Source organism: Vidua chalybeata, chromosome 1 (genome assembly GCF_026979565.1).
Source record: "Vidua chalybeata isolate OUT-0048 chromosome 1, bVidCha1 merged haplotype, whole genome shotgun sequence".
Lineage (NCBI taxonomy): Eukaryota > Metazoa > Chordata > Aves > Passeriformes > Viduidae > Vidua > Vidua chalybeata.
The window spans coordinates 35,454,633-35,479,949 of record NC_071530.1 but is presented as its reverse complement, the minus strand read 5'-3'; the positions used below and the strand labels follow the sequence as shown (position 1 = coordinate 35,479,949).

The 25,317-nt window shown below is 39.7% G+C and overlaps 2 protein-coding genes across 7 annotated transcripts; one reads left to right on the top strand and one right to left on the bottom strand.

Moving 5' to 3' along the window:
- Positions 1-1,517: 1,517 nt before the first annotated feature.
- OXNAD1 (oxidoreductase NAD binding domain containing 1) lies at positions 1,518-22,371 on the bottom strand. 6 transcript variants are annotated; one of them, XM_053939626.1, is made up of 9 exons: positions 21,626-22,123; positions 17,025-17,190; positions 16,707-16,770; positions 13,382-13,488; positions 9,801-9,942; positions 6,988-7,024; positions 6,782-6,882; positions 4,298-4,406; positions 3,316-3,684 (listed from the first exon to the last, which is right to left on the bottom strand). In XM_053939626.1, exons 1-9 carry the CDS (start codon positions 21,645-21,647, stop codon positions 3,530-3,532), a joined length of 903 nt encoding a protein of 300 aa, XP_053795601.1. In that variant the 5' UTR covers positions 21,648-22,123; the 3' UTR covers positions 3,316-3,529. The 6 variants fall into 6 exon arrangements, with proteins under 6 accessions (XP_053795609.1, XP_053795601.1, XP_053795605.1 ...); XM_053939630.1 differs by having other exon boundaries at positions 6,782-6,879; positions 21,626-22,122; XM_053939618.1 differs by adding an exon at positions 19,398-19,519 and having other exon boundaries at positions 6,782-7,024; positions 21,626-22,121.
- Positions 22,372-22,383: 12 nt separating this feature from the next.
- Positions 22,384-24,674, top strand: DPH3 (diphthamide biosynthesis 3). Its single transcript, XM_053939644.1, has 3 exons — positions 22,384-22,548; positions 22,650-22,724; positions 23,159-24,674. The coding sequence occupies exons 1-3, from the start codon at positions 22,441-22,443 to the stop codon at positions 23,222-23,224; spliced, it is 249 nt and encodes an 82-aa protein (XP_053795619.1). The 5' UTR covers positions 22,384-22,440; the 3' UTR covers positions 23,225-24,674.
- Positions 24,675-25,317: the final 643 nt, after the last annotated feature.

Below are 25,317 nucleotides of genomic sequence, written 5' to 3'. Positions count from 1 at the left end.
TGAAGCATGATCAGCCTTTCACGCAGGAATTTCATCCTCCCAGAACTGAAGAGTATAAGAAGAGCAGATACTAATTTCTTGCTGATAAACGTTTCTCAAAAGTATGAGAAATGCCAGTGAACAATACGCCTATGAATTGTAGTTGCAGACACAATTCACGTATCTCTGAGGCTGTTAGTGAAGATTTGCTTTTGGCTTTAAAAGGTGATCCTTGCCAAAGCCTCCATCCTCAGGAAGGTGCCTGTGGTGCTGGATGTGGCAGCTGACTCTAATCAGTGCCTTACCTATATAACACTGAAGGGGGGAAAAAGGCTTTTAAATTTTAAGTGCTTTCTATTACTCGCTTATAAAAGCACCCTACTAACTAAAACAATGTAATGATAACTGAATAGCCACTCCTTTTCCCACTAACTGATGCAAATACTATAGGAATATTTGATACTCATTGTACCAGATGAACACATGGCAAACTGGTACAATACGTGTCACGGGAAGAAGAGAAAGATAAAGTCTAATAAGGCTGCAACACCAGGTAACTGACAAACCAACTCCTTAAGTTTAATATTAATGTATAGATGGACACATCTCTCACTCCTCATCCTTTATTGCAAAAAAAAAGTTATCAGTCTACTTTTTCTCCTTCAGTTGTTCCTTACCTGATGGCACAAGTGTAAGAGGAATAAACACTTTCTACGATGACAAGATTCACCAAAGTGATGAGAATATTTCTCCAACTCCGTAGCAGCTGAACAGCAGGGGCTGCTCTCTGTTCTCAGCAGTGCAGGCCAATATCACATTTATTGAATTATTTGTAGACCATGTATTTATATGGGTTAATGTTTCTGGGACATTATTTTTGTCTTCAATTATGGTGGAGTCAGATCAAATAACAGACTTTAAGGTGAAACTGACATCTCACTAAAAGACCACAAAACTCTTTAGAAAGAGACTTCCAAAAGATTCTTAAGTGTCAACAGGAAAAGGCTGTGGAGGAAGGGGATGTCAACAACTTTCCCGACTTCTTGGCTTAGAAGTGGCATTTATCACAAGGTAAGAAAGGACTTCTTGCTCACAGTACCAGAGGCTACCACTATCTGGGGAGGGCAGGGGGTATGAAATAATTATTCTTGTCCATGTTTCGGGGCAGTGTATGTATGTTTCATCCCGCTTTTCAAGTGGGTGAGCCCACACAATTAGATGTGTCCTTGCTGCACAGCACTCAGGCTGAGTGTAACAGGGGATGACAGAAGGAGGTTAGAGGGAAAAGAATATGATGACAGAAGCAAAGGGTTTCAAAATGCCTTTTGTTAAATGGACATTTTGGTGCAGGTCTAAGGAAGGTTTTTGAAAGAGATGTAATTTGGGCTGCAGAAAGCCTCTGCATTAAGGGAAGAAAAGGGTGTACCAGTTAATTCATGAAATGATGTAGAAGTCACAAGAGAAACAACATTTAAAGGTTTCTCAGAATCTTTTTATCATGACACTGTTAAAACACAGACGAGCCTAGTGCATGGCTATATTAGGGCACCAGTACTTCCTGACAGCAATGTATTGCACATTCCTAGGAAAACCCTGCTTCTTTCAAGCATCAAGCTCTGACACATCAGCTGCCATCTCTGTGAACACAAAACACCCTTGGTGTTATTTTTTGTGACAAGCACGCTGTCCTATTTACATTCTAGAGTGAACAAACAAGGAAGCATTCATTGAAATAGGGGTACTCAGAAGGAATCTTCCTCTCATTTGAGGAGGAGGGATAGGATGAGACATCCCCTCTGGGCCTGCAGTGGCTGTGCAGGGGGCCAGCATGGCAGCGGCACTGCATGGAGCAGAAGGCACAAACTTAGGGGCAAAGCCTCATCACAGTACTATCCCCAAAAGGCAACTTTTGAAAGTCCATCAATCAGATTCACCCCTTCTGATGGAAAATACAGCCTGTCCTTAAGTTCCATGTGTGCTGAGTAGCAGCAGGTATGGCCTGTTTCCTTCAATACCCAGGAAGCACTGGCATTATTTACTTTGTTTATCAGCTCCTGACACAGTCCCAGGAGCAGCTTTGTGCTTCACTCATAGTAAGGTCTGGCCTTTCCCAGCAGGGCTGCCTCTCTGCAGTTTGAGGATGAGGTGCACATGGATGTGGCAGTAAGTAGCCTCCAAGCTGTACAGCATACCAGACTGATAAAAAGAGAGTAGAACTGGAGTTGAAATGACTTCTTAGGAGAGAGCTACAGCTGGGCTTGAGGCCTTCTTAGCCAACCACAGGGAAGTTATGCTTGAAAAACAAAGTGCTTCACACCAAGGTGATTGCAGCAGGCTGGGAATTGGCTGGTGGTTCAGTGTCTCTGCAACTCCTATTTAAGGCAGAGCAGGGAGACACTGATGGCAAGGAACTTGCTGCATTACCTAGTTTACTATGTCTGAAACATGTAACTCAAGTAAGGGAGCCACTAACAAAGGGAAGGCCTTATCCATTTAACATTTTTACTAATTCAGTATTAATTGAATATTTTTTATATAGTTCCTGATTGAGGTCTTCAAATGTACAGCAGGAATCTCTGCCACTTGAGGACTTGAACTGTCTATGCAGATAATTAACAAACTCATTATAGATTTTGTTGTTCTCCTAATCTCTGAGTTTTTCTAAAAGTTGGACAAAGAAGGTTCATTCAGGAAGGGCTCAGGTATTGGCCATTACACCTAGAGGTACACTCATGCCTTGCAAGAGCAACCTTTCCAAAGACTTTTCTCCAAGCAGTATGTTCTGGAATCCCCTAAAGCTCTGTACTTTATGCAGCAGGACTGTGGAGATTTCCCATCTTGGCTGTTGCTGGCCAGTACTGCTTTTGAGGACATGGCCCACACAAGTACAATTTTGGCTGAACAACTTCAGCACAGGATACAGGTTCAGGGGAGGAATTCCTATGACTGCTGCACTCAACACTTTAAACTCAGGGCTAAACAGGATTATGAGAAAATGTCTTTGTCAACACAACTGACTTCTTTATATAAACCACATAAAAGGTGGGTTTTTTTCTTCTGAGAAGAAATGGCAAGAGAAGGAAGTCACAACACAGCAGCTCTTCTATAAAAATAATAAATGCATTATATAGAACTGGGGAGGGAAGTGTGTCAACTCATTTGGAGCAGATTCAGAGGTTGTGGCCTGAATGATCCTTACAAACATATTGCTGCACAACTAATTCTCTACAAGTGCTGAATCAGGCACCAAAAAAGTCTTTTAAAAGCTGACTAATAAATTAAGTGTATAAAGTGAAATATGTTGCTACCCATAAGAAAAGGCAAACCATCAAAAAAAACAGGACAGTTAATGTTTTTAATATAAAATCACTTTTCTTTCCCCCAAAGCAGCAGCACTGTGTTACAGGCATTACAGTTAAATTAAAGGACCACTTTCATCACTGAGGACATCTTCATTAAAATCTTCAAAATAATTAATAGTCCATCTCTGTACATTTTAGCTTATCAAAATGCACTGGAAAAAATATAATTTTCTCTTCAGCAGGTGTCACTACCACCATTTCTCAAAGAAAACACGGTTTCTAGGAACACCAATGTTAGTGAGTAGTTTGGATATAGATTCTATCATTGGAGGGGGACCACAGATGTACCATGAAGTATCGTTAGATACGTGTTTCTCTAGATCCTTTTCAGATATTCTTCCCTCTGACAAAGAAAAAAAGTAGGAAATGAGAACAGAAATGTTAATCATGAAGTCACTTCAAAAACAGTGTCTGGTTAGATGTATTTCAAGTACTCATTTCTTAAAAATGTCTGGCCTGTTTCAGGTTGAGATTTAAGGCTTCCAAAACCATTTGTTTTTCTGGGGATTTAGATCAGTGCTTGTTCTGGGAATGCAGAGGGTATTAGTCACTGAAGAGAAACATGGCTTACAGACAAGTAAAGTCCCAAATTCACATGAAAAAATAGGTATCTCTGACACAAATACAGCAGACATGGAAACATGCTGAAGTATCTCTTATAAGCAGTCAGCTTATGCTTCATCAGTCCCACCTTAAGGAAAGCAAACAGCATTTGCTTAATAGTTTCTGGAATAAAGTCTGCAGTGGGAAATAAAGGTGAGGATTAACAGAGAAAAAACTGCAAAGAGAAAACCTTTCTGCAAAGCAGAATAAGTACAGAGAAACTGTTTAACTCGCATCTCATTTTTAAGCTTTAAATATAAAAATGCTGGGTTTCTTATGCACAGCTTCATCCTGTAGGATGTAATCAAACTGGGGCTTCAGATAGGATCTCTCTACAATGCCATGACATTTACCTGTAATGTGTGGCTGCAGTTCTTTACAGATCTGTGAGCGCTGCTGGGTGACGTGGAAACAACATGTGATCTTTCCAGGAAACGCCTTCATCAAACCAAGAATATTTTTCTGTAATGTTAAACACACTTTCTTACACCACAGGCCATTAAATCAAAGCAGATGTATGCACACAGTCCCAGAATGCCAGTGATTATTACTGAGAACCAAGACTTTGCATTTCAGCACTGAGAACCTGATGGATGTGATTCCACAGGCCTGACCTGCACACATACAGAGAATTCCCACACTTGGAATGTGAATACCCTGCCAGCTATGTTAGTGCTTTTCTCCTTTTCTGGCACAGATTACAATCTGTAAGATTTAGACCTAAGATACAGTTAGGTCATTTCCAAATTTCTTCCCCTTATGAATTCTCAATATTTCCTCCTTCCAGTTCCATAGGGGTTTTCCATTAAAAAAAAAAAAACAAACCAACAAAAAACCAAAACAAAAACAAAACAAAACAGAAAAAAACAACAACAACAAAAAAAAACCTGCAGTATGTATTTACCATTAGTTAAGAACTTTTTGAGTCCTGTCTGGTTTATCTGATAAGGTCACTAGACCCTTTACTGTCTCATGTTCTCAAGTAAAACCAGCTACCACGTAATGCTAATGTTATTTTTTCCAGAGTAGAAAGTATAAATTCATTTTCAGTTCCTTAAGTCACAGCTGTAAGTTACCACCAAACCTCCAGCGGCTTCAGTTCAAATCAGCAAAAAAAGAAAGTCAGACGCTGTAGTTAATTCTGAAATTAAGATTTAGCTACTGTCTAGATTCTGCATTGTACAGTATTTTCACTGCTGGAATAGACACTGGAAATTCTTTAAAATATTCTGAAGTAAAAATAATTTCTAGATAAATTTGCTCATTTTGTTAATGAGTGTTTGCTTGTTAACTAGACTATACTGAGTCTGCCCTGGGTTGCTTAACAAAAAAACCCAGAAAGATTCTACTTCATAGAAAATCTGTTCCTGAATCCCTAAAAAGACATGGGATGAAGAGCACCACATATTGCCACTGCTGTACAGTGTTCCACCAGCACCTCTACTATTGACTTGCTGTCTTTGTACGCCAGTGCTGTTGCTTGTATAATTTGCACTAAGGGTATTTCCAGTGCCTCAGCCTGTGACAAGAGAGCACATCCACAGTGAGGATCAGATCCCACCTTGGCATTTCCCTTTGCCCTTGTCAGCCCATACACAGCTGCTCCTTCAGGGACCACATCCTCCAAACCATCAGTGATAAGCCAGCAGGTCCTCATGAAGATTGTACACATCCTGTAGAGATGTGTGTCACAACAGCATAAAGGCTGCTAGAGATTCTATTTCCTCAATCATCTGCACAAAAGTGAAGAATTTTGACAGTCATGTTCTGGATCTGAGGGACATGTGAAGAATGAAGGAGGGTTATATTTTAAGCACTGTGCATGACACAGTGTTCTCTTCTGTCCCAGAGCTTTAGTGCAAAAGTTCTGCTGTCATAAAACCGCTTAAGTGAATGCTAGGAATGTCAGTACTGGCACTGGAAAAACCTGTGCATGCTTAGAACAGACTGGAAGATGAGTAGGTGGCCAAAAGGAAGAGCAGATTATTCTGCTTCTAGCAATAAACAAATGACTTTTCAAAGAAAGTAAGTATCTGGAAATGTGATAGAAGTACAGAAATAAAATTAGTGATGGATCCTATACAGAGTTTCTGGAATCATGACAGCTCTTCATCTTTATCTTACAATCAAAAGCTTTCAATACTTAAAAACCCCATAAATCATTTTGGATGCTTCTTTACAGAAGCTATGCTAATTTGACCCTAAGATTTTGTCAATAACCCTTAATGGCTGAGTGTGACAACTGATCTTTAACTGCTGAGTAAATGTTGATGAAGTGCTGGACAAGCAGTTTTAAAAGCAGCTATAAATCCTTCATTCATACCCTAGTAATTATTAGTAACTAATGCATTATCAATAAAGCTCTGCTGTTACTTTATAAAGTATTCCTTTGGATATAATTAGTCTTTTCTAGTCTTTACATTCAATACAATCTCTACTTAGACTATGTGGTTACAGTATTATAGCACTATGCAGACTATTATGTGTACATACATATATATATATATATATATATATATATATATATATATATAATCTTTAGTATACTATGATGCTCTTACAAGATCATAGCAAAATGCAGGGATATAGAAAAATTTAGGGGTAATTGACTTATCAAAACTAATGGGAGCAGATGTATCCAATAACAGCCTTAATTTGTACAATGGCATAAGTAGTTAACAAAACACACATGGGATTTGAGGCAGGAAGTGACTTTTGTCTCTGTTTGTACAGTGTCTTACACAGAAGGACTCTCTGGAATTTGGTAACATTGATATACACACTAGCAGCTGAATAGCTGATATTTGTTTTTTAAAAAAAAAAACCTTTTGATTTACCTTAAATAAGAGTTCACTTGTATTTTTTGCACTGTAGTACAGCTTCGCTGTTCCCAGTTTGTGTCTATTTCCTTTACCCTCTTGGTATCCATGAAGATCTGCTATATGCAGCAGTATAGAAAACAATGGGTTAATTCCAACACCCCCTGCTATCAGCACTAGGTTTACTGGGGAGTCATCAGGCTGAGGATCAAAGAAGAAATCACCTCCCACTCGCAGAGCCACTTCTGAGTCAAGAGTACACTAGGATGGAAAAGAAGATATTTAATTTCAGAACTAAATGCAAAAGTTAAAATCTTATTCTTTTTGCATCCCAGTCATAAGGTTTGCTGGGCTGTGATTTTTATTTTAATTGACCAGTGAAGGAAAAAGAGAAGGACTTTAAAATATACACACACTTTCCAACTATCTGAAGTAACCCAGTGTCTCTAGGGATCTAGTTCTACTTTCAAAAGTTTCAGTCTTATAGCAAGGCAGGATGGTGACTCCCCCTTCCTATCCCCGTAAAAGTAGAAAGAGGAACAATTCACACAGAGTTTTCCAACAACAATATGTGGTTATGAAAACCCAAGCTCAACATGTGAAATCACACTTCTACCCAAAACCAGCTTCATGCCAAAAAAGGCCTTCCTATGAGGTCACTGAAGGTCAGAATAAGTTGCATACACAGAAAGTTTTTCCATCCTCATTCCTTAAAATTGAAAACCACTCAGAAGTGAAGCAAGTATCCACAAGAATATTTCTTGCAGAATCACTTCTGCAGTTGCAACGTCAGAGACTCAGAAGAAAAAATCAGGGAAAAAAATCTCTCTTACTCTCCACTTGTATGTAAGAAATTATTTTCTAAAGAAATGTGTCCAAGCATGTTTTTTTGATACATGGAAAACAAAAGCTACAGCAAAAAAAAAAATCCACTTGGGTCAGTATCTCCTTGGTAAACCAGCACTGCATCCTGTCTGAAGGGTGAAGCTGCAGTACAGAGAGGTCAGGTGAGTTCTTCCACATCACTGCATGCTGACAGAACAAATAAAGAGCACTTAGGCCATATATAGTTTTAAAAGATAAAATGAAGAGGATAGGGAAACCAAGGAAGGTGGGAATGGTGGAGAGAAAAAGAAGCTATAGGAACTGCTGAAAAATTAGCATAGAGAACAAAAACACTTCCTCCAAAGAATTCTTTTCATAGCAGGAAACAGTAAACTGAAACAAAGGGAGTTCCATTAACAAAGGCCGCACAGACAGCTGAGGTCTAAACATGTAACAATTCCACCAGGAGCAAGAAGGATGCCCTTGGATGCAGGTACTGCACAGGTTCCTAAGATAGTAAGCATGACCATTAAAAACACCCAACAACTTTCTTGCTTTTCTTAATTATTGCAGAACTATTGTCTCTCAAGTATACTGTAGGGCAATGAGCATTCAGTATCTGAAACTGGTCTTGTGATGTACACTGCCAGGCTTTCTCATGTTTTACTCTGGTCTAGAGAAGCACAAATCCACATGTGTTCCAGATCCATGTGGCCTAAGGACACAAAATATGGTAGCCTGTGAGGAAATAATCAATTTTAGGGAGAAACAATCTCACATCTGCCCCCTTAACCAGCCACAGTTCCTCAAGATCGGACGTGGGATTTGGGAAGAATCTCTCGTAACCAGTAGTCTTCCAGGTATTTCCATGCTTTGGCCATGACAATGGTAACAGTAAGTCAGTATACAAGAAAAAGTAGTAAAATTCTGGAGTAATACCATGAGAAATTGTTGTCCTTTAGCCTAGTTTATAGACACAGCTCAGGCAGAGAAGTGAAGTAATCAATATATCACATGGAAATTTTTAAAAGAAAAGGTGACATCTTCCTCAAGTTATATAAAGTACATGGTGCTAAACTTTACTATTTTATATACAGTAATATTAAGAAATAAATACCTCTAAAAACCACAAATACAGCAAGTAAATCAGTGCTAACTATTCCCATAACATTTTTAACCTGAGATACCAGCTTCCTTTCAAAGCAACTTTTAAACTTTAAAATGAAACTTTTAAACTTTTAAGCAACTTTTATACTTTTAAATTAAGTACCAGTTTTGTCACCATATATACAACATTTCTGAATTCTAGGTTGCTATTTTTTCTGCTTATTTCCTGAAGAAAAGCATGCACTTTTGTTTAGCTAGAAGAGTCCATGTATACCCTGGAGGTTTCTCCACGGCATCAGGTTTGATGTAGATTGCCCTTAACTAAAGATTTATCCTATAAATTCCACCAGACAACTCAGCAACAAAAACTGATTTACAGCATCAAAAATTCTTAAATAGTTTCCAGAGACTGTGAAAAGAACAAAAGTTGATAGGAGAGATCACTGATAAAACGTGACTTATTTGACAAACTAAATGGGGTAAATGATGAACAAAATTCCATGAAGCCAAGTCTCGGAGTTTACTTTTCATACAGCAAAAACCCAAGCCTTGTGTTATATCTTTATTACAAAAATTCGTGTATTTAAAAGAATACTATAGATATTCTGAAATGTTTTATCATTTCAGAAGAACTGATCTAAGTATCTTCCTTAGCTCCCCTTTAATAATCTCTCTGTGATTTGTCAATGATTCCCAGCATTTTATATTTACAGAAATAGCCAGGAATCATGGAAGGTTATCAGAGGTAACTTTGTAATGTGTAACACTGCCTGTTCTCAGGGATGTAAGTTAGAAGAGAGGTTTCTCAAAAATTCATTAATTCCAAAGGAATGAGGACCCTTATATACACTAACTACAGTATCACTTTAAGTCCACTGTAAGCACAAGTGGTGTCAAAGATCACAATCACCATATTTCCATATAAACATCCGATTTCAGTCCTTACTGAACAAAAGGTTTTAAGATTTATGTTGTATCCAAAATGCTTGAGGAAGTCAATGTGAATTTTGCAGTTAATAGCACAAAGTGGTCTGAAAACACACACCATCTCCTTTACCTCAAAAAAAAAGAGAGCAAGCCAAATCTCACAGTTAATTTCAATTACCTCAGTGTGAATCCAGTGAGCAGGAGGATGAACAGTGTGCTTTACTGCCAGCTCTAGTATTCCTTCTTGTTCTAACAGGCCAGGGCTTGAACATATTGAGAATCCTCCAACTACAGATACTCCAGGAATAAAGAAATCAACCCTAAAAACAGATCAGACATGAAAGTTTAAAAAAGAAGCCAGCAACCCCAAACATGGACAACAATAGCCAAAATAATGTGGCTGCCTCTGTTTCAATTATCTTTCCTTTACAACATCTTCATTTCTGTAATGTAACTTTTCCAAAAAGGGAGTTAACCTTGAGTAACACCATTTCCTTAGAATTATTTTCTTCTAGAACCATGTCATCATGTTTGCTAAACTAGAAGGTTTTCAAACCATTCTGTTTTTAACATTAGATGTCACATTTCACAACAGACTAGAATTCTAAATGTTTTAAATAAATTATTTGCATATTAGAACAAAAACATAATTATGGTCTGATAGAGTAGCTTAATTTCCACTTTGGTCCCTTTGATGGGCTCTTCAATTTTCAAACATAAGAAGACTGGCATTCTAGTTTTAGGGAAATGACTTTATATTAAACACCTTCTTCTCTTGGGTAGATGAAATATCTGAAATAAAACCAACAGTGTGTAAAAAATTTCTCATGTAAAAAGTCCACAGCTGGCCGCAGAACCGCAGCTCCCTCTGGTGGCAGATACTGCTTCTTAGGTTATAGGAAATTGAACTGGAATAAATTCCTACTTTTTTTTTCCTTTCAGCTTAAAAGTAAGCCATGCATGAGTTTATATAGATAAGAAGGTAACATGTGGCTAAGCTTCTGGAGTACCAGCCATTAGAGAGTATGGAAGGCAAGCCATTACTACATATGAACTATAATTCAGTCTCATAAAAGTAAGGCTTTGATAAGCCTTGATGAGGCTTCCAAATAGTTATCAAAAAAACCAAAAAAAAACCCAAACCAAGTTGGTTTGTGATCTATTACCTGAACTCCTCTGTGTTCCATAAATATTTAAATGCTTCTGCTTTATACAGCACATAACAAAAGCACTGTATTTCAAAATAAACCAAATGTCTAGAACTAATTGTGCTGGTCCCCTTAGGAAACAACCATACTGATGAACAATGCCAGGTACTAGAGAGAACCATTATTCAATTCAAGCCAGGGTTAGGCTGGCTCAGTATTAGTTAAGTGATGATGCAACAAGAAATACAGACTGGCTGCTGCTGCACAGGTATTTTCTTTAAACAGCAAGGCTGTATTCTTCACAGACACCACAAATGCTTGAGGAAAGAGAGAAGCACTTTGAGTAGTTCACCACTATTTGAAGAAAAAAAATCTTGTCTGCTTATTCCATGCAAAATTCACCCTTTGAAGAAAAAAAAAATCTCTTTCTCTCAAAGAATGCATACAGTGTGATAAAATTTTTAACTTTATGCTTGTAATATCTTCATGGTGTGTAAAGATACCTGACTGCAAAAGAATGGTCTACAACCAAAAAAACTTTGGTTATTTCAGTGTCCTCAGCTGGTGCAGCCCCACTGCCTGTGGGGCCCAGCTTTACTGACAGTCAGGTTCCGGGAGCTCAGAAAGGTCGACTCTTGCCAAGGAACATCTCACAATGCTACTGAAGCTCTTTACCTCCCTCTGGTGGAAAATAATCTTCCCACTTAAGATGAACTTACTGAAATTAATGAACAATATGACAATTTATGCTGTGAAGTCACAATTTACATTCAAGTCAAAATGTTCTCCTTAACATGTAAAGGAAACCTTATCCATGCCTGGTGGGGAAACACACAAACATGATTGCAAAATCTACATCAAACATGGCTTTTACCTTTCCCAAATACTAATGCAGGTGTATTTTTTTCCCCAAGTACATGACTATGAGAGATTTCAAGGCACAGTTTACTATCTTATAGTAGACTAGCTCTGATGGCTTGTCTCAGCCATGTTAGGAAGGGTGAGAAGGCTCCTGAAGAAATGCTACCTGTGATAGCCTAAGGGAAAAGACCAGGAGAAGTGACAAAAATGAAGAAAACCCACAACAAGGAGAGGCACAAAAAGATGTAAACTAGAGATCTCAGGGTGGTTTTTTACTTCCCTCCTTTTAAAACCCACCTAAACCATATATTTAAGAAATGAGTAATAATTACCCATTGCTGGAGTGAGAGATCAGAAACACTAAAACGATAAAGCTACTTCTTCAAAGTGTTTGCAACATGCATATACTTCAATGCATATTTTAGTAAATCAAAAGGTCTAACAGCAACAAGTCTCTTCATTTTTATTTGAAGTCAGATAAAGACCAGTATCTGCCAAAGTGCTTGAAAAACAAATTCAGTTTTGCTTCTGAAAAACTCAATAATTAGAACACTTTCAGGAAATGTAAACATTTTAGTGACAATCTTTGACTGTAACATCTTACTTCAGCAAATCCTAACAAGTTAGCCTTTTCTGCTCAGGAAAATGTGTTGTTTTGTACTGCTCATCAAAAAAATGCAACCCCAGTTTATAGATACAAGTACAGAGAAGTTGGGGTGTACCTTACAAAAGCATTAGAACACTTTCAAGGAAGAAGAAAATGAAGAAGAGTAATTATAATTAAAGCTTTCAGTTTCCAGCATGATAATTTCAAAAATGTTTTTGGAGGGTAGTATGTTGCAAGTACTGGCAAGCAAGAATTTAATATGAGTCATTGCACATGTGCAAGAACTGCAGCAAATTACTTCACAAACAAATTATTGCTAATCAGCATCTTGTGTTCTGGTTCTAAATTTAAAAGCCAGCATATTAACACTCCATGAGTAACATATGCTGTTAGTACCCTAGCAGCTATACTTTGATTTCAGCAAAACCACTTTCAGATGGCCAAAGCCAATAAAAAGTTTAAGAACTTTTTATTGTCCATTGCCAAAAGCAACTACTCCTAGTTTTAAATTAATTTCTAAGAGAAAAAAAAAAAGTTACTGAGTGAGAGTATTTTTAACAAGTAAGGATGACAGACATGAAAATCTACTACTTTCTTGGGAAAAAAATACCTGTAAAATTGTTTAAACAAATGGCTAATTGTTTCAAAGGCTTAATAATATAAAGTTTTTCTTTTCAAATTTGTCTATTTATATTAATCTGATGTAACAGGCTTAATTTTCAAAGTGGAAACTTCAAGGGGAAGAAATAAACCAAAACTAAGTAACTTGCAAATTAGCAGTCTCAGCTCCACTGTAAAAATAACTAGTATATAAAGACAGCCTGCAGAATAAAGTGCAGTGAACTTCAAAGTACTCCTAAAGAAACAATGTAATATAATAAACCACAGGAAAACACCAAAACACTAAACATTTAAAGAATATCCACTTCTGCCCTTTTAATAGTAATATTAACATTTTTATAATGACTATTTAAAAATTATGCCAAATATCTTTGAGCTCTTCACAGAGCATCCAATAAGAAAACATTGTATTATATAAATTAACAACTTTTTCCAAGGCCCAAGGATCAGAGACCTTTCAGAACTTTGTTATAGTGGACTTCTCCTAGTAATTTCCCCCTCAAATATACCAGAAGATCTTACCACTGTCCTGCTTTGAAAGTAAAATCCTTATTTGAAATTGCCAAACGAAGCCTTTTGACTGTCTCCGATTCATTGGTGATTCCACACACTTTTGCTTGTGTAATTACCTAGCAAAAGGAAAAGAAGCCATTGTGATATGTAGATATAATTTGCAGCAAAAACACTCAAGAAGCTGTGCATGAGACATTCATCACTTCCCATGTTACCTACAGCACCAATATTTTTCACTGAGGTGATGAAACAAAAATGGATTCCATCCCTGGAAGTGTTCAAGGCTAGATTGGATAGGGCCCTAAGCAACCTGGTTTAGTGAAAGGTGTCCTGCCCATGGCAGGAGGTTGGAACTGCATGATCTTTAAGGTCCCTTGAAGCCCAAACCATTCTATGATTCACTTAAATATCCACTGAATGGGGAACAGTGTTTGCACTTGCAGTCTACCATGTCTGTCACTTTTTCTAAGATTACATACAAACTTACTTACTTTCTCTTCTCAGCTGAAGAGAACACAGCTATAAGGAGAGGTGATTGCTAGTTATCACTTATCAGATTCTTCAGATATACAGAAGTGTGTCTATACAAGACACACACTCCTGCATCCTCCAGCAACAAAAAGATCTCTGATATAAAGACAAAGGATACTTGTAAAACAATCAGTTGTAGATGAAGCCCCAGGGACAATTCTGGATCTAGATTGATTTAAGTAATTAAATGCATTACTGAAAGATTATGCATTAATGTTATTGCATCAAAGAAAACCAGCAAGCCTTGTGTTACTGCATTTACCCCCTACACCCCCATATGACCACAGAGAAACCAAGACACACGGTCTCATGGCTGGTTAACAGAGTTTGGCAGACACATGGGAGGAGATGTCAGAGCCATAGTTAATACTACTTTTAAGGAGTTTAAAAAAAAATGAAAAATGAAAAGTAGACTTTGCAAAAAGATCCACTGGGGATGAGCACGCCACTTAAATTCTTTGATGTCCATCAGTGCGACATGGATGTTCATCCCCTCCCTACCCTTCCTTTTCAGGTTAGTTTGGACTATAATTATTAACCTTTTCTCCTTTATAAAGAAAGCAATGCCCTAAGTATTTTCTACACAGAGCAATATACAGATTTTACTGTTGAAAATGCTGATGTCACTTACCACACAAGGAAATACTCAAAATACCACCACAACTCTACCATTTCTCATTTGTCTAAGATCAAACAGATCAAAAAAACTGTAACTTTAAGCAACTATGCTATAATTTAAAACATATGTCAGGAAATTAATTTATTCTTAAAGCAACATCTGAACACATCCCCTGTCCCATTAAACAGCAGGACATTTGCTAATTTAAAATGAAGTAGCATGGATTCCTGTTCCACTTTAGCAGACAGTATTAAATGAGGAATGCAGTCAGTCAAAGTTAACAAGAGAAATGTCAGATACATGACTTCAGTGGTGGTTCTGATGGAGAAGTGCAGGAAAAGGACATTAAATTTGGATCTTCTTCATTCCCTTCTTTACTCTTCAGTACACTCCTTAATTTGTTTTTTGGCTGAGAGAGCTGCAAGAGTACCGGAAATTTAATTCTTAATTGGTATAAAGTTCTTTCAAAAAATTAAATTTGAGTCAGGGTGATCAAAGACATTCAGCCAGCATTTTGGACCATCACAAGGGTATCCAACTGGTCAGAGCAAGGCTGCAGTGAGAGGAGGCAAAGGATCCTGGATTTTGTAGATGTATTTCAAGTAAGCATTAGTCACTTTTCCTTGCCCTGGTCCTTCACATTATCACTCTTCAACAGGCAATGTTCTGTAGCATACACACTAATGCAACACAGATTTATGATTCTTTCGTCTTTTACAGGACTGAAATGGCCAAATAAGGCAATATTGGCTGAAGGAATCCAACTGCTGATTATACGGAATTTAAAACCAAGCAGAGGATGTAAAATAAACTGATTTTAAAGTGGTTGGAAATAAATCAACAAAGAATAAATCAAGCATTAAAAAAAGAAACAACATAATCCTCTGATATGCAGAGAATGTGCAGTAGCAAGGACTGAGCCCTGCTCTTTCACCTATCTCATACAGCTTCCTTCTCTTCCTCGTGCCTTACAGTTCCCTGAACCAACCCTGAGCTTCCGACACCTCATAAGGATCAATTTTCCATGTATTTTTCAGGTACTGACACTGAGCAGAGAAAGGAAGCATGCCAAACAATAAATATAAAAAAACCCCCATGGTTGCAACACTCAGAAGTGCCATCATTTTTTTCATGTCAGAAGCAAAGGATAACATGCATCAATCTGTGCCTGTCTCTACACCATTTTTTTTGGGTAAACAGGATCCACCAGAGCAGCTGGATGTCCACAAGCAACACTGATCTGTACTCAGGGAAGAGCTGGCATTAGTGTGAATAGCTGAGGCACAGCTCTGTGGTTCCCAAAGCTGGCTCACAGCTCTGGTGACAGGCAGAACCAGGCTGCATTTGTCTCATCCATCTACAGCCTATGCCAGACAGGGCTGAATCTTCTCTCTCAGGGGTTACCTACATATCCCCTGCACCCAGCTTCCTCTTGGGAAGAATGTGATTTATTCTCTACTATAGTTAGGGAAAAACAGCAGAGAAGGGCTTCATGTACATACACTGACAGATGTGTGGTGTGTTTGCATCTGTGTGCATCTACTTCAGCTTATTACAGAAAGGAAATATCTGTATGAAATACAAGAGTATGTTCCCCTCTGAACATTATGAAAAAGAATGCTTGCTGCGCAAAACTGAGATCCAGAATAAGCACTTCTGGATTTGATGGAGAACAATGCTATATCTTCCTTGTATTTGTGAATTAGAATACATAAAACTGAAGATCTTTTTTACAGCTATCATCTCTCTCTTCAAAATGTCTACACTTTTTGCCTTATTCCTATGTTATAAAAGGACATTTTCCACATTTTAAAATCTCAAATCTCAATCAGAATTGTAGAAATCCATAAAAATTGGATAAGTCTGTGTAGAGATAATGGGTATCCATGTGCTTTCATTACTTATTATAATCTTTATTTGGCCAGAAATCTATTAAGTTTCTTGTCCAACATAAAGTAAACAGCATCAGATCACTGAAAAACTTTAAAATTCATTACATTTCACCCACTGAGCACTAAATATGCTAATTTTATATCAGTAGCAAATATAAAAATGAGGAGAAAAAGAAGAAAACCAGACTCCAGCAGAAGGCAAAATGGAGCCTAAGAATCGAATGCTATTCTCCAATATAATTATCTTTGCAGAAAAAAAAATTACTTGCATCCTAAAGAACAGAACACTAACCTCCTGTCGAAAATTATTTGCTGTCCTCTCTAGATGATCCATTTTCCTTTTTGATTTTATTGTGCTGCAAGAAAAAGCAAACAAAGATAATTGTCATTTTGACAGCTGTGCTACTGTCCCTTACTGATATGAATTTCTATTAACATAACAATTTACCAGTGTAATCTAGACTACAGATGACACAAATCTAAATAAGAATTAAATACAAATATATAATTGGAAGTTAGATTAAGCATTTATAGGTCTGTAGTAATTTGTCAGTTTGATTTTGACAGTGTTACCATGGCATTCTCTTAAACAAGGACGTGGATAACCTACCCATTTCCTGTGCAGTAAGGAAAAGCAGAGTGTCTCAACACCCCCAATAGAGAATGAGAGGGAAAAATTCTGCTCTGAGCACCTCTCAGTAACTGAGGAACAGTGCAACCCACATAAACAGTAGCACGAACCATGATGATCAGGCAGTCTTCAGAATCACAGGTTCCTGAAAAAAAAATTGTAAATATTTTTAAAAAATCAAAAAAATAATTGTATGTTAAATGAAGCATTCAGTGTTTTTGGCATGGCTTGTTTTCAGCTTTTTTTTTTCCCCTTAAATCAGAGAAGCCAAAGCTCAGCTGGAGCTAAAACTAGCAACAGACAAAGTATAATGAGTGGGAATTTTGAAAACATGAGAATTTCATAAAGAAGTGACAATGTGCATCCTTCCAGTGAAGGGATGTTATTCCCACTCCTAAAGGTGAGGATAACTGAGGTGCTTGTTAATACATTCCTTGGGGCAGATTAGAGTGGAATGACACTAAATGACCAGTGTTTATATATACATATATGTATAATGCAGGTTTGTTTTAGAACATTTGGTTGCAATGAAAAGGAGGTACAGAGCCCTTCTAGTTATTATCTATAGAAATGAAACACTATAAAAGTATAAAATAATCACTTAATAAAATATATAAGGAAAAGAAAGGAAGAGGAAGAAAGGATAAGAGAAGATAGGGGAGAGGAAAGATATCACCGACCATGGATCCAATGACAAGAACTGACTGTTGCAATTTCACTTAGTCAAAGTGATGGCTGGACATTTGATCCATCAGGGGTGAGGAAAAACCATGAAACATAGATTTCAATGGGTTCAATATGTTCATGTTCAGGTGAGAAAGCCCAGACACCTCCCCTGGGGGAGTTTTACACTGTCTGTTCCAACAGTGGGGATCATGTGCAGTGGTCTGGTGGAAGGTCCCAGAAATGAGCATGGGGGCGCTTTGGGGTCTTTGATGGGTTATGACACCCTCTAAGCCATGACAGCTGCCTCTCATGCCAGTGTAACTGAGCCAGTTCTGCCCCACAGGAGGCGATGAACACCTTCAGGCTCAGCTGTGAACACCAGTGTCCTGATACCTTCCCTGGGAGGGGAGATTTACAGCTGGCCCAGCTGTGTAAGGGAGGACACTGGCAGGATAAACAGCATTATCCCACCTCAGCAGCACCTGCTTCTCACTGGCCTTTTCCCTTATCTGGCTCAAACCCAGCTTGTTGCTAAACCAAGGTCAGTTTGGTGTGGTCATCCTCTGGTGGTGGCTGCTCACCCTCCCTGCACCTGTGTTGCTCTTCTGCAGATCAGAGGATTCCCACCACACACCCAAACCTCTCCTCCTTCGGTCCAGGGGTGCAAACCCAGCCTCAGCAAAGCCCCTGTAGCTTTTCCAAACGGGCAACTGCTTGAGCCACTAACCATCAATGTTTCAGTCTCTCACAAGGGGAAGACCTTGTCAAGAGATAATATGGAAAAGGCTGAAGTACTCAACACTCCCTTTGCCTCAGTCTTTACAGGCAAAGCCTGCACCCAGACCTCTGCTTGTATCAGTGGTGGTTGGGAAGGAGAGGGATAAGTAGGAGCAGGGCCAGCACCTGCTCAGAGAGCTGGATGCACTCAAATGCACAGAGCCAGATGGGTTACACTCAATGTTGCTAAGAGACACAGCTGACATGCTTGTCAGGCAAGTGTCTATTACCCATGAAAAACACTTATCACACAGTCTCCAACTGACTGGGAAAAGACTTAACATGTGCTCATTTTTAAGAGAGGCAAAAGCAGTACTTACATCCAGTCAACATCATCTCAGTATCTGGAAAAATGCTCAGAGCTTGTCCCCTTAGCTGGGTGAAAGCTAAGAAAGCAATCAGGAAAGTGTGACTCAGATTTACCAAGGGCAGGTTACATTTGATAAATCTGAGCAGGTACTGTGATGAAAGGTCTGGTCACACAGCTAAGGGGACAGGACACAACACACCTTGAGTGTCCTGTGGGTCCTGGCACCAGCCCCTGAAGCACACACATGTTAGTAAGCCAAGACCAGATGGATGGTTGGAGTGACTGAAAACTTGTCTGGGCAGACAGAATTGAAGACTTGATGGCTTCAAGTTTGCTTCACTTGTTGGCTAGAACAGTAAGAGTAGCCTGGGGCTGATACAGGTAAACATATTTATCCTTAACTTGGATGATGAGACACAAGGTGTCCCTGTTCGTGGCATGGCTATTGGAACTGGATGATCTGTGAGGTCCCCTCTGGGCCATTCTATCATCAGCAAACTTGTGGATGATACTAGGTTAGAATAGTAGATCTCCCCTTCAAAGGAGAACTGAGAAACTGCAGGGCTGAAGAGCAGAAATTTCATTACAGAAGTCTGTACCTGGGACTGGCTTAATCCAGTGTGAACAACTGTCCTGCTCCAAGCAAGAATTCTGACTGGATGATGCTCAGAAGTGCCTTCCAGCCAGTATATCTGTGATTTTAACTGTTCAAACAATATTCCTGTATGAAAGAATCAAACACTGACTGTGCATTCCCTTTCTAGTGGTAAAGAAAAGGTGCTGGGTGGAGAATTTTATAAACTTTAATTAAGCCTGTTTGTTCACAGGTTTATTTAAAAGCACATTAATCCTTCACACTACCTTACATAATACATATCTAAAGAGTAAAGAAAGTGGAGGACACTCATATGCACTGCAGTGGAAACATGACGTGAAGCTTCAAAACCACACATTCATGCAGCTATGACAGAGAAAGATAAACTGACATGCACAACATTCAAAATTGGTCAGAACTACCCTTCAAGTGTAGGAACAGATTCATAGAGAGCCAAGAGATAGATAGTTCTCCTTCCTTGTAAATCTGCCTTTATTTTTCGTAAAATGCTAGCATAACTATCATATATCATCACCTATCAAATTATATTTATTCCCATGACACAGTCTATTGCTTCTTTAAAGCATTAATATTTTACTTTCATTTAAATATCTTTCCATGCATTCTTTTAAGGCGTGTAATTTATTTTCAAAATGTTTTTCATTTTGAATCCCTTGAAATGGCACTGATCCAGCTTGTTGATAACTAATCAGGCCAATACTCTCTAGGATTTCACTAACAGCTGCATTGGCTGGTCACTTAGTAATCTGTCCTGTTTGTAGTCTTGTATGAATGAAGGCAGAGCTTCCATAAATTAAGCTGCTCAGAAATAGAATACATTTACAGTCACTATTCAAAATGCCCATTTTCAACCATAAGAAATACTTCCTGCAGCTTTTAACTGCCCATCATTTTTAATAGTTTTTCAGTGTTTAATTCCACAGCAGCTTTCAACTTTTAAAAATGGAATTATTTCAAAGTCTTCTACCCCCAGTGAGCAAAATTACTTCAAATTTTCCACAGCATCCCGGAGTACTTAAAGTGTACTTAAGTGTTTAAGCACAACACTTTAGTACTATCTACATCAAATGTGTAGATGCTATTGATAACAAATGTATTAACAATTGCAAACTATTTTAGGACAACAAAATACACATCTAATGAAATCCTATTCCTCTACCTTGGCATATTATCTGTAAACCCAGAGTGCTCAAAAATCAGTTTCTCAAATTCATGAGATCACTTTATGATCTGGAATCTTTCATATAGCACATCATGTTTATAGACATCTACATCTTCAATCAACCTGAAGTTCAATATCAATACATAATATTGGAAACAAAAGAAATATCAGCCTAATTTTATAGTCACAGCTGAAAGACCCTATTGATACAACTACTTGAAGGCTGAGCCTCTATCCTAAATTAGAAATAACTCTTGAACCATAGTTCAAGAAACTTGCTCCATTTATACTATCATCACTTTCCAATCATGAAAAACACAATAAAAATAATTTGCAATTTTTACTCCGCAACCAATAAATTCCAAAGTGTCTTTCAATGAGTCCTGGCTCTCCTCTACCACATGCAAGTGTAACTCACACCTTTACAAAATGTGAACAGGTTTTCCCCCATCTGTCACCTCTGTGATTTTTTCACTCACCCAGCTCTTTGGTAATTCCCTGCCCTCCATGAAGGCGCTGTGCTTCACCTTCCCAGGCTCCTGTCAGGTAGGATGTTCTCCCTTTATTCTCACCTTACCCAAGCTAATACAGGAATAGCTGCTCCAAATACCCTCTTTTTTCACAGAGGTTGGAAGGGACAACAGTGGGTCATATGGTCCAACCTCCCTGTTCAAGCAGGGCCATTTGAAAGCACATGGCACAAGACTTCATCCAGATAGTTCTGGAATATCTCCAGTGAGAGAGTCTCCAGTACCTCTGGGCAATCTGCTCCAGTGCCTGGTCGCTCATGCAGTAAAGAACTTCTTCCTCATATTCAGGTGGAGCTTCCTGTACATCAGTTTCTGTCCATTGCCTCCTGTCCTAGTGGTTGGCAGCCCTAAGAAGAGCCTGACTCCCTCCTCTTGACACCCATCCTTTACATATTTTATAAACCTCCTTTGCTCCATGGAATGAAATGAGTACTTTTCATGACTTCTTCCTCTCCTCACTTAAAACCAACAAGCCATTCATTCTCCATCCCCTCTGATCCACTGGCCCTGGGTTAGTACCTGTTGAGATATATGTCTGCATCTCTTCTGTCCCACAATCCCACGTCACTATCTGAAGGGAGAACTACTTTTAGTTCATCCGCATCACATTTAAGTGCAAATTACTAGGTAGGTTAATGCAAGAGTGCAGAGGGAGGCAACAAGGGTACTTAAGCAAGCAGCACAGGAAGTTTTTTTTCAAAAGCTATCTCTCGGTGAAACACTCCTTTAGACAAACAGTCCTTCCTGCAAAAGTAATCACAGAAAACAGAGTTTTTCCCCTTTTCCCAGGACTGAGGGGAACACGGTGAGCGCTGGAAAGAAGGAGGTGGGAAAGAGGTGGCGGTAGCCGGTGCCCAGCTGGGGCGGGGCGGCACTGAGGCGGCCAAGGGGCAGGGGAAGCACACGGCTAAGGGGCAGGGCAGGGACAAGGGCAAGTGGCAGGGGAGGGACGAGGACAAGGTCGCAGCAGTGCCCGGCCGTTCCCTCGCAGCCCCTGGGATCGCCGGGCAAGACGCCAGGGCTGGAACCGGCAGCGCCATAGCCACAGAGGGCGGCCCGGCCACCGCTTCCGACCGGCGTGCGGGGCTTCCGCCGTGAGGAAAGGGCGAGCCAGAAGGACTCGAACGCGCTACCCCTCAGCCCGCCGCCCCTCACCCTCATGTCCCCCCCACTCCCTCCTCCTCCCCGCCCGAACCTCCCTGGGATCCCCCGGCCCGCTCCCCACCACCCCTACCCGCCGCCGCATCGCGTCACGGGGAGCCCCGCCCTCGTGCTCCGTCAGGCGCCGCCTCTTCCCGTCCGCCCCGGCCCAGCTCCCGCCGCTCCCCGGCAGCATGGCCGTGTTCCACGATGAGGTGGAGATCGAGGACTTTGAGTACGACGAGGAGACTAGGACCTACACCTACCCGTGTCCCTGCGGGGACCGATTCGTCATCACGCGGGTGAGGGGCGGCCGGGAAGGGCTGGCGGGGAGAACAGGGTGGTGCGGCCTGTGGGCCGGGCAGGCGGCGGGGCCCTGACCGCTCTCCCGGCGCTTTTGCAGGAGGACCTGGAGAACGGGGAGGACGTGGCCACCTGCCCCAGCTGCTCCCTGATCCTGCGCGTCATTTACGACCAGGTGGGTGCGGAGGGAGGGCAGTCGGAACCCCGCGGTTCCAGCCGGGTCCCTCCGAGTCCCGGTTCGCCGCCCCGTGCGGGAAGCGCGGGGCGGCGTTTGAAAATGCCTGGTTTGAAACTACATCTGCTGCCTGAGCCCTCGTTTTTTGGTCTCCTCCTGCCGTGTTTGGGCTTAAAAAGACGCCTCTATCTGGGTGGGCGTGGGGTAGGATACAGACGGGATGAAATCAGTGGTGTGAAGAGCTCCTGTGGCTGACTCCAGCAGCCCTGGCAGCTTTTCTCACCTCGTAGGCACGTTACAGCTTTCGTGTTTTGGGAGACAGAGTCATACTATAATTACTCTGTTTTCCAGGCTGGGTGTATGTCGTGGTGTTTGTGAGGTAGAGGAGATAAAAAACAATGTAAATTGCCTAAATCCCTGCTTGCTGTCTTTAGGAGCAGTTCATGCGGGATGAAGTCGTGGCAGAACCTTTGCCAAACAAGGAATTGGTCAAGTGCTGATGAATGCATCGTGGACTGTGCTGCTTTGGGATGAGAAAGTATGGGGATGGTGACTGCGGAAAGAGTTGTGGTTCTTCGGGAAGTGCATGTTGCTGTGGGATACAAGTGCAATAATTGTCTGTCTTCTTAATATGAATGAAAGTTTGTTGGGATATCAAACACATTAAAGCGTTTTGTTCCAAAGGGTTATACTTTAAAAAAATATATAAGCTGCTCCATATATTCCAGAAGATTTGAGGATTATGATCCTGATTTACAGCAAGTCAATACACAGAAGAAGAGTATGGAGTTGGAAATTATAACGTTTAGTCTAGCAGTGGCTTCTTAGCCTGTGGAGAAAAACAGGCTTTATGTGGGTATATGCAGGTGTGAAATGGCACAGAGAGCTGACATGTTGGGAGGCAAGATTTTGGAGTCCATAGGACACAGTGCCGTACAGAGTTAACAGAGTGCAGCTTCTCCCAGCGTGTGAGCTCTCCTAGCCCATACTGAATATGGGGAGAAAACCAGAGACCCAGAGCCAACATTTACCCAGTGCTCGTAAATTGTCTTTACTCCTGTAAACACAGGGAAGGTGCAGTTGACTGTGTATCCGTAGTGGGGGCAACACTTGAATTGGGGCAGATTTGTTTCTTAAATTGCTTCTAAAGTTGCTTTGGAATGACTTGAGTAGTTGTTACCAAATGACTCTGACATAACAGTGATACACTTTTGAGGGTGTTGTGTGAAATGGAGTCAATCTTTTTTTTAACCCTGCACAGCTGCTAATGTACAGGACTGGAACTCAAAGTGGTTTGTATTTTACCCCTATAGTCTCAACAACTTTGTGATTTGACTGTTGCAGTAGATATAAAATGGGCTGCAGTTCCTTGTGCCATTTGTAACCCTTCTTTATTAGATTTTGTCACTTCCTGGATAGGAGATGGATTACATTTCACTTAATTAATAAAGGCATTTTTTAGGGTAGAAAAGAGTTGTGAAAACATACTGCACATTGATTCCAAGACTGCTTCTTGAATTACTGCACTTGAATATTTATTTAAAATTGTTGTCATTCCTGTATTTTAATAGGATTTTACATCTGTGAAGTTAAATTTGGGGAAAAGTACCCGTGAAGAGTGTATGTGGCTATTTTGCTGCAGGCACTAAAGATAAGCAAGTTTTATTGGATTCTTGCATTTAGTTATTTTTGTTCTTACAGCATTCTGTGACTGTTGAAGATAAACATTCTAGTTACTTTAAGAAAAGGAGAGGAAAAAACCCCTACATCTAGTTGGAAGTTTTGAATGCAGTAAGCACAACCCAGAGTGTTTCCATGCCTAAGCCAGGAGGTGGCACTCGTATTCCTTTGACATACGTGCTTAAAAAAAATAAATGTTGTGGTACTTTGGTTAGCTGTGCCTTATCGAACATTTATTTTGACTATCAAGATAAAGATGTTTTAAGATTCCATCAGTGGTTATAATGGGCCATTACTTACTCTGTTTCTGCACCAGCCATCATGATTTCCAGAGATCCTGAGTTGCTGCTGCTGGGGTGATGATAGTGGAGGTTTTTCACGTTGGTTAATAAAAATTGTTTCAACCTATCAGTAGATGCTGTAAAGCAAACTTACAGGAACCCTACCTAAGCCCCTGTTCAAATTTTTATTGCATAAATACCTTCATGATTTTTCCACAAGTATTCTACATAAAAGGAATTGTAGCAATTTTCAAATGCAAGACCAAGGAATGTATGCTCTGATCTAATGGATCAAAGCAAGTTGCTATGTGTATCATCTCTAAAAGTACATTGATTTTGAAGAAATCATTGACTAGATTTTGTTATATAATGAAGATCAGGCCCTTTCTGACTTAAGAAACTTGTGTAGAGAATTATTTGTACTCTATATGGTTAAATTCCAACATGGTTGTAAAAAGCATTAATCAACTGAATTTTATTTGGCAGGTGCCAAGTAAACATGGCATGTAACAAGTTTTTAATTGATTCATGTTTCCCACTCATCTGAAATACAGGTAATGGCTTTTTAAAAAAAGTAATTTTAGCAGAATTTATTAGTCATTATGTCATTTGGGACTGTCAGGGCTTGAAGT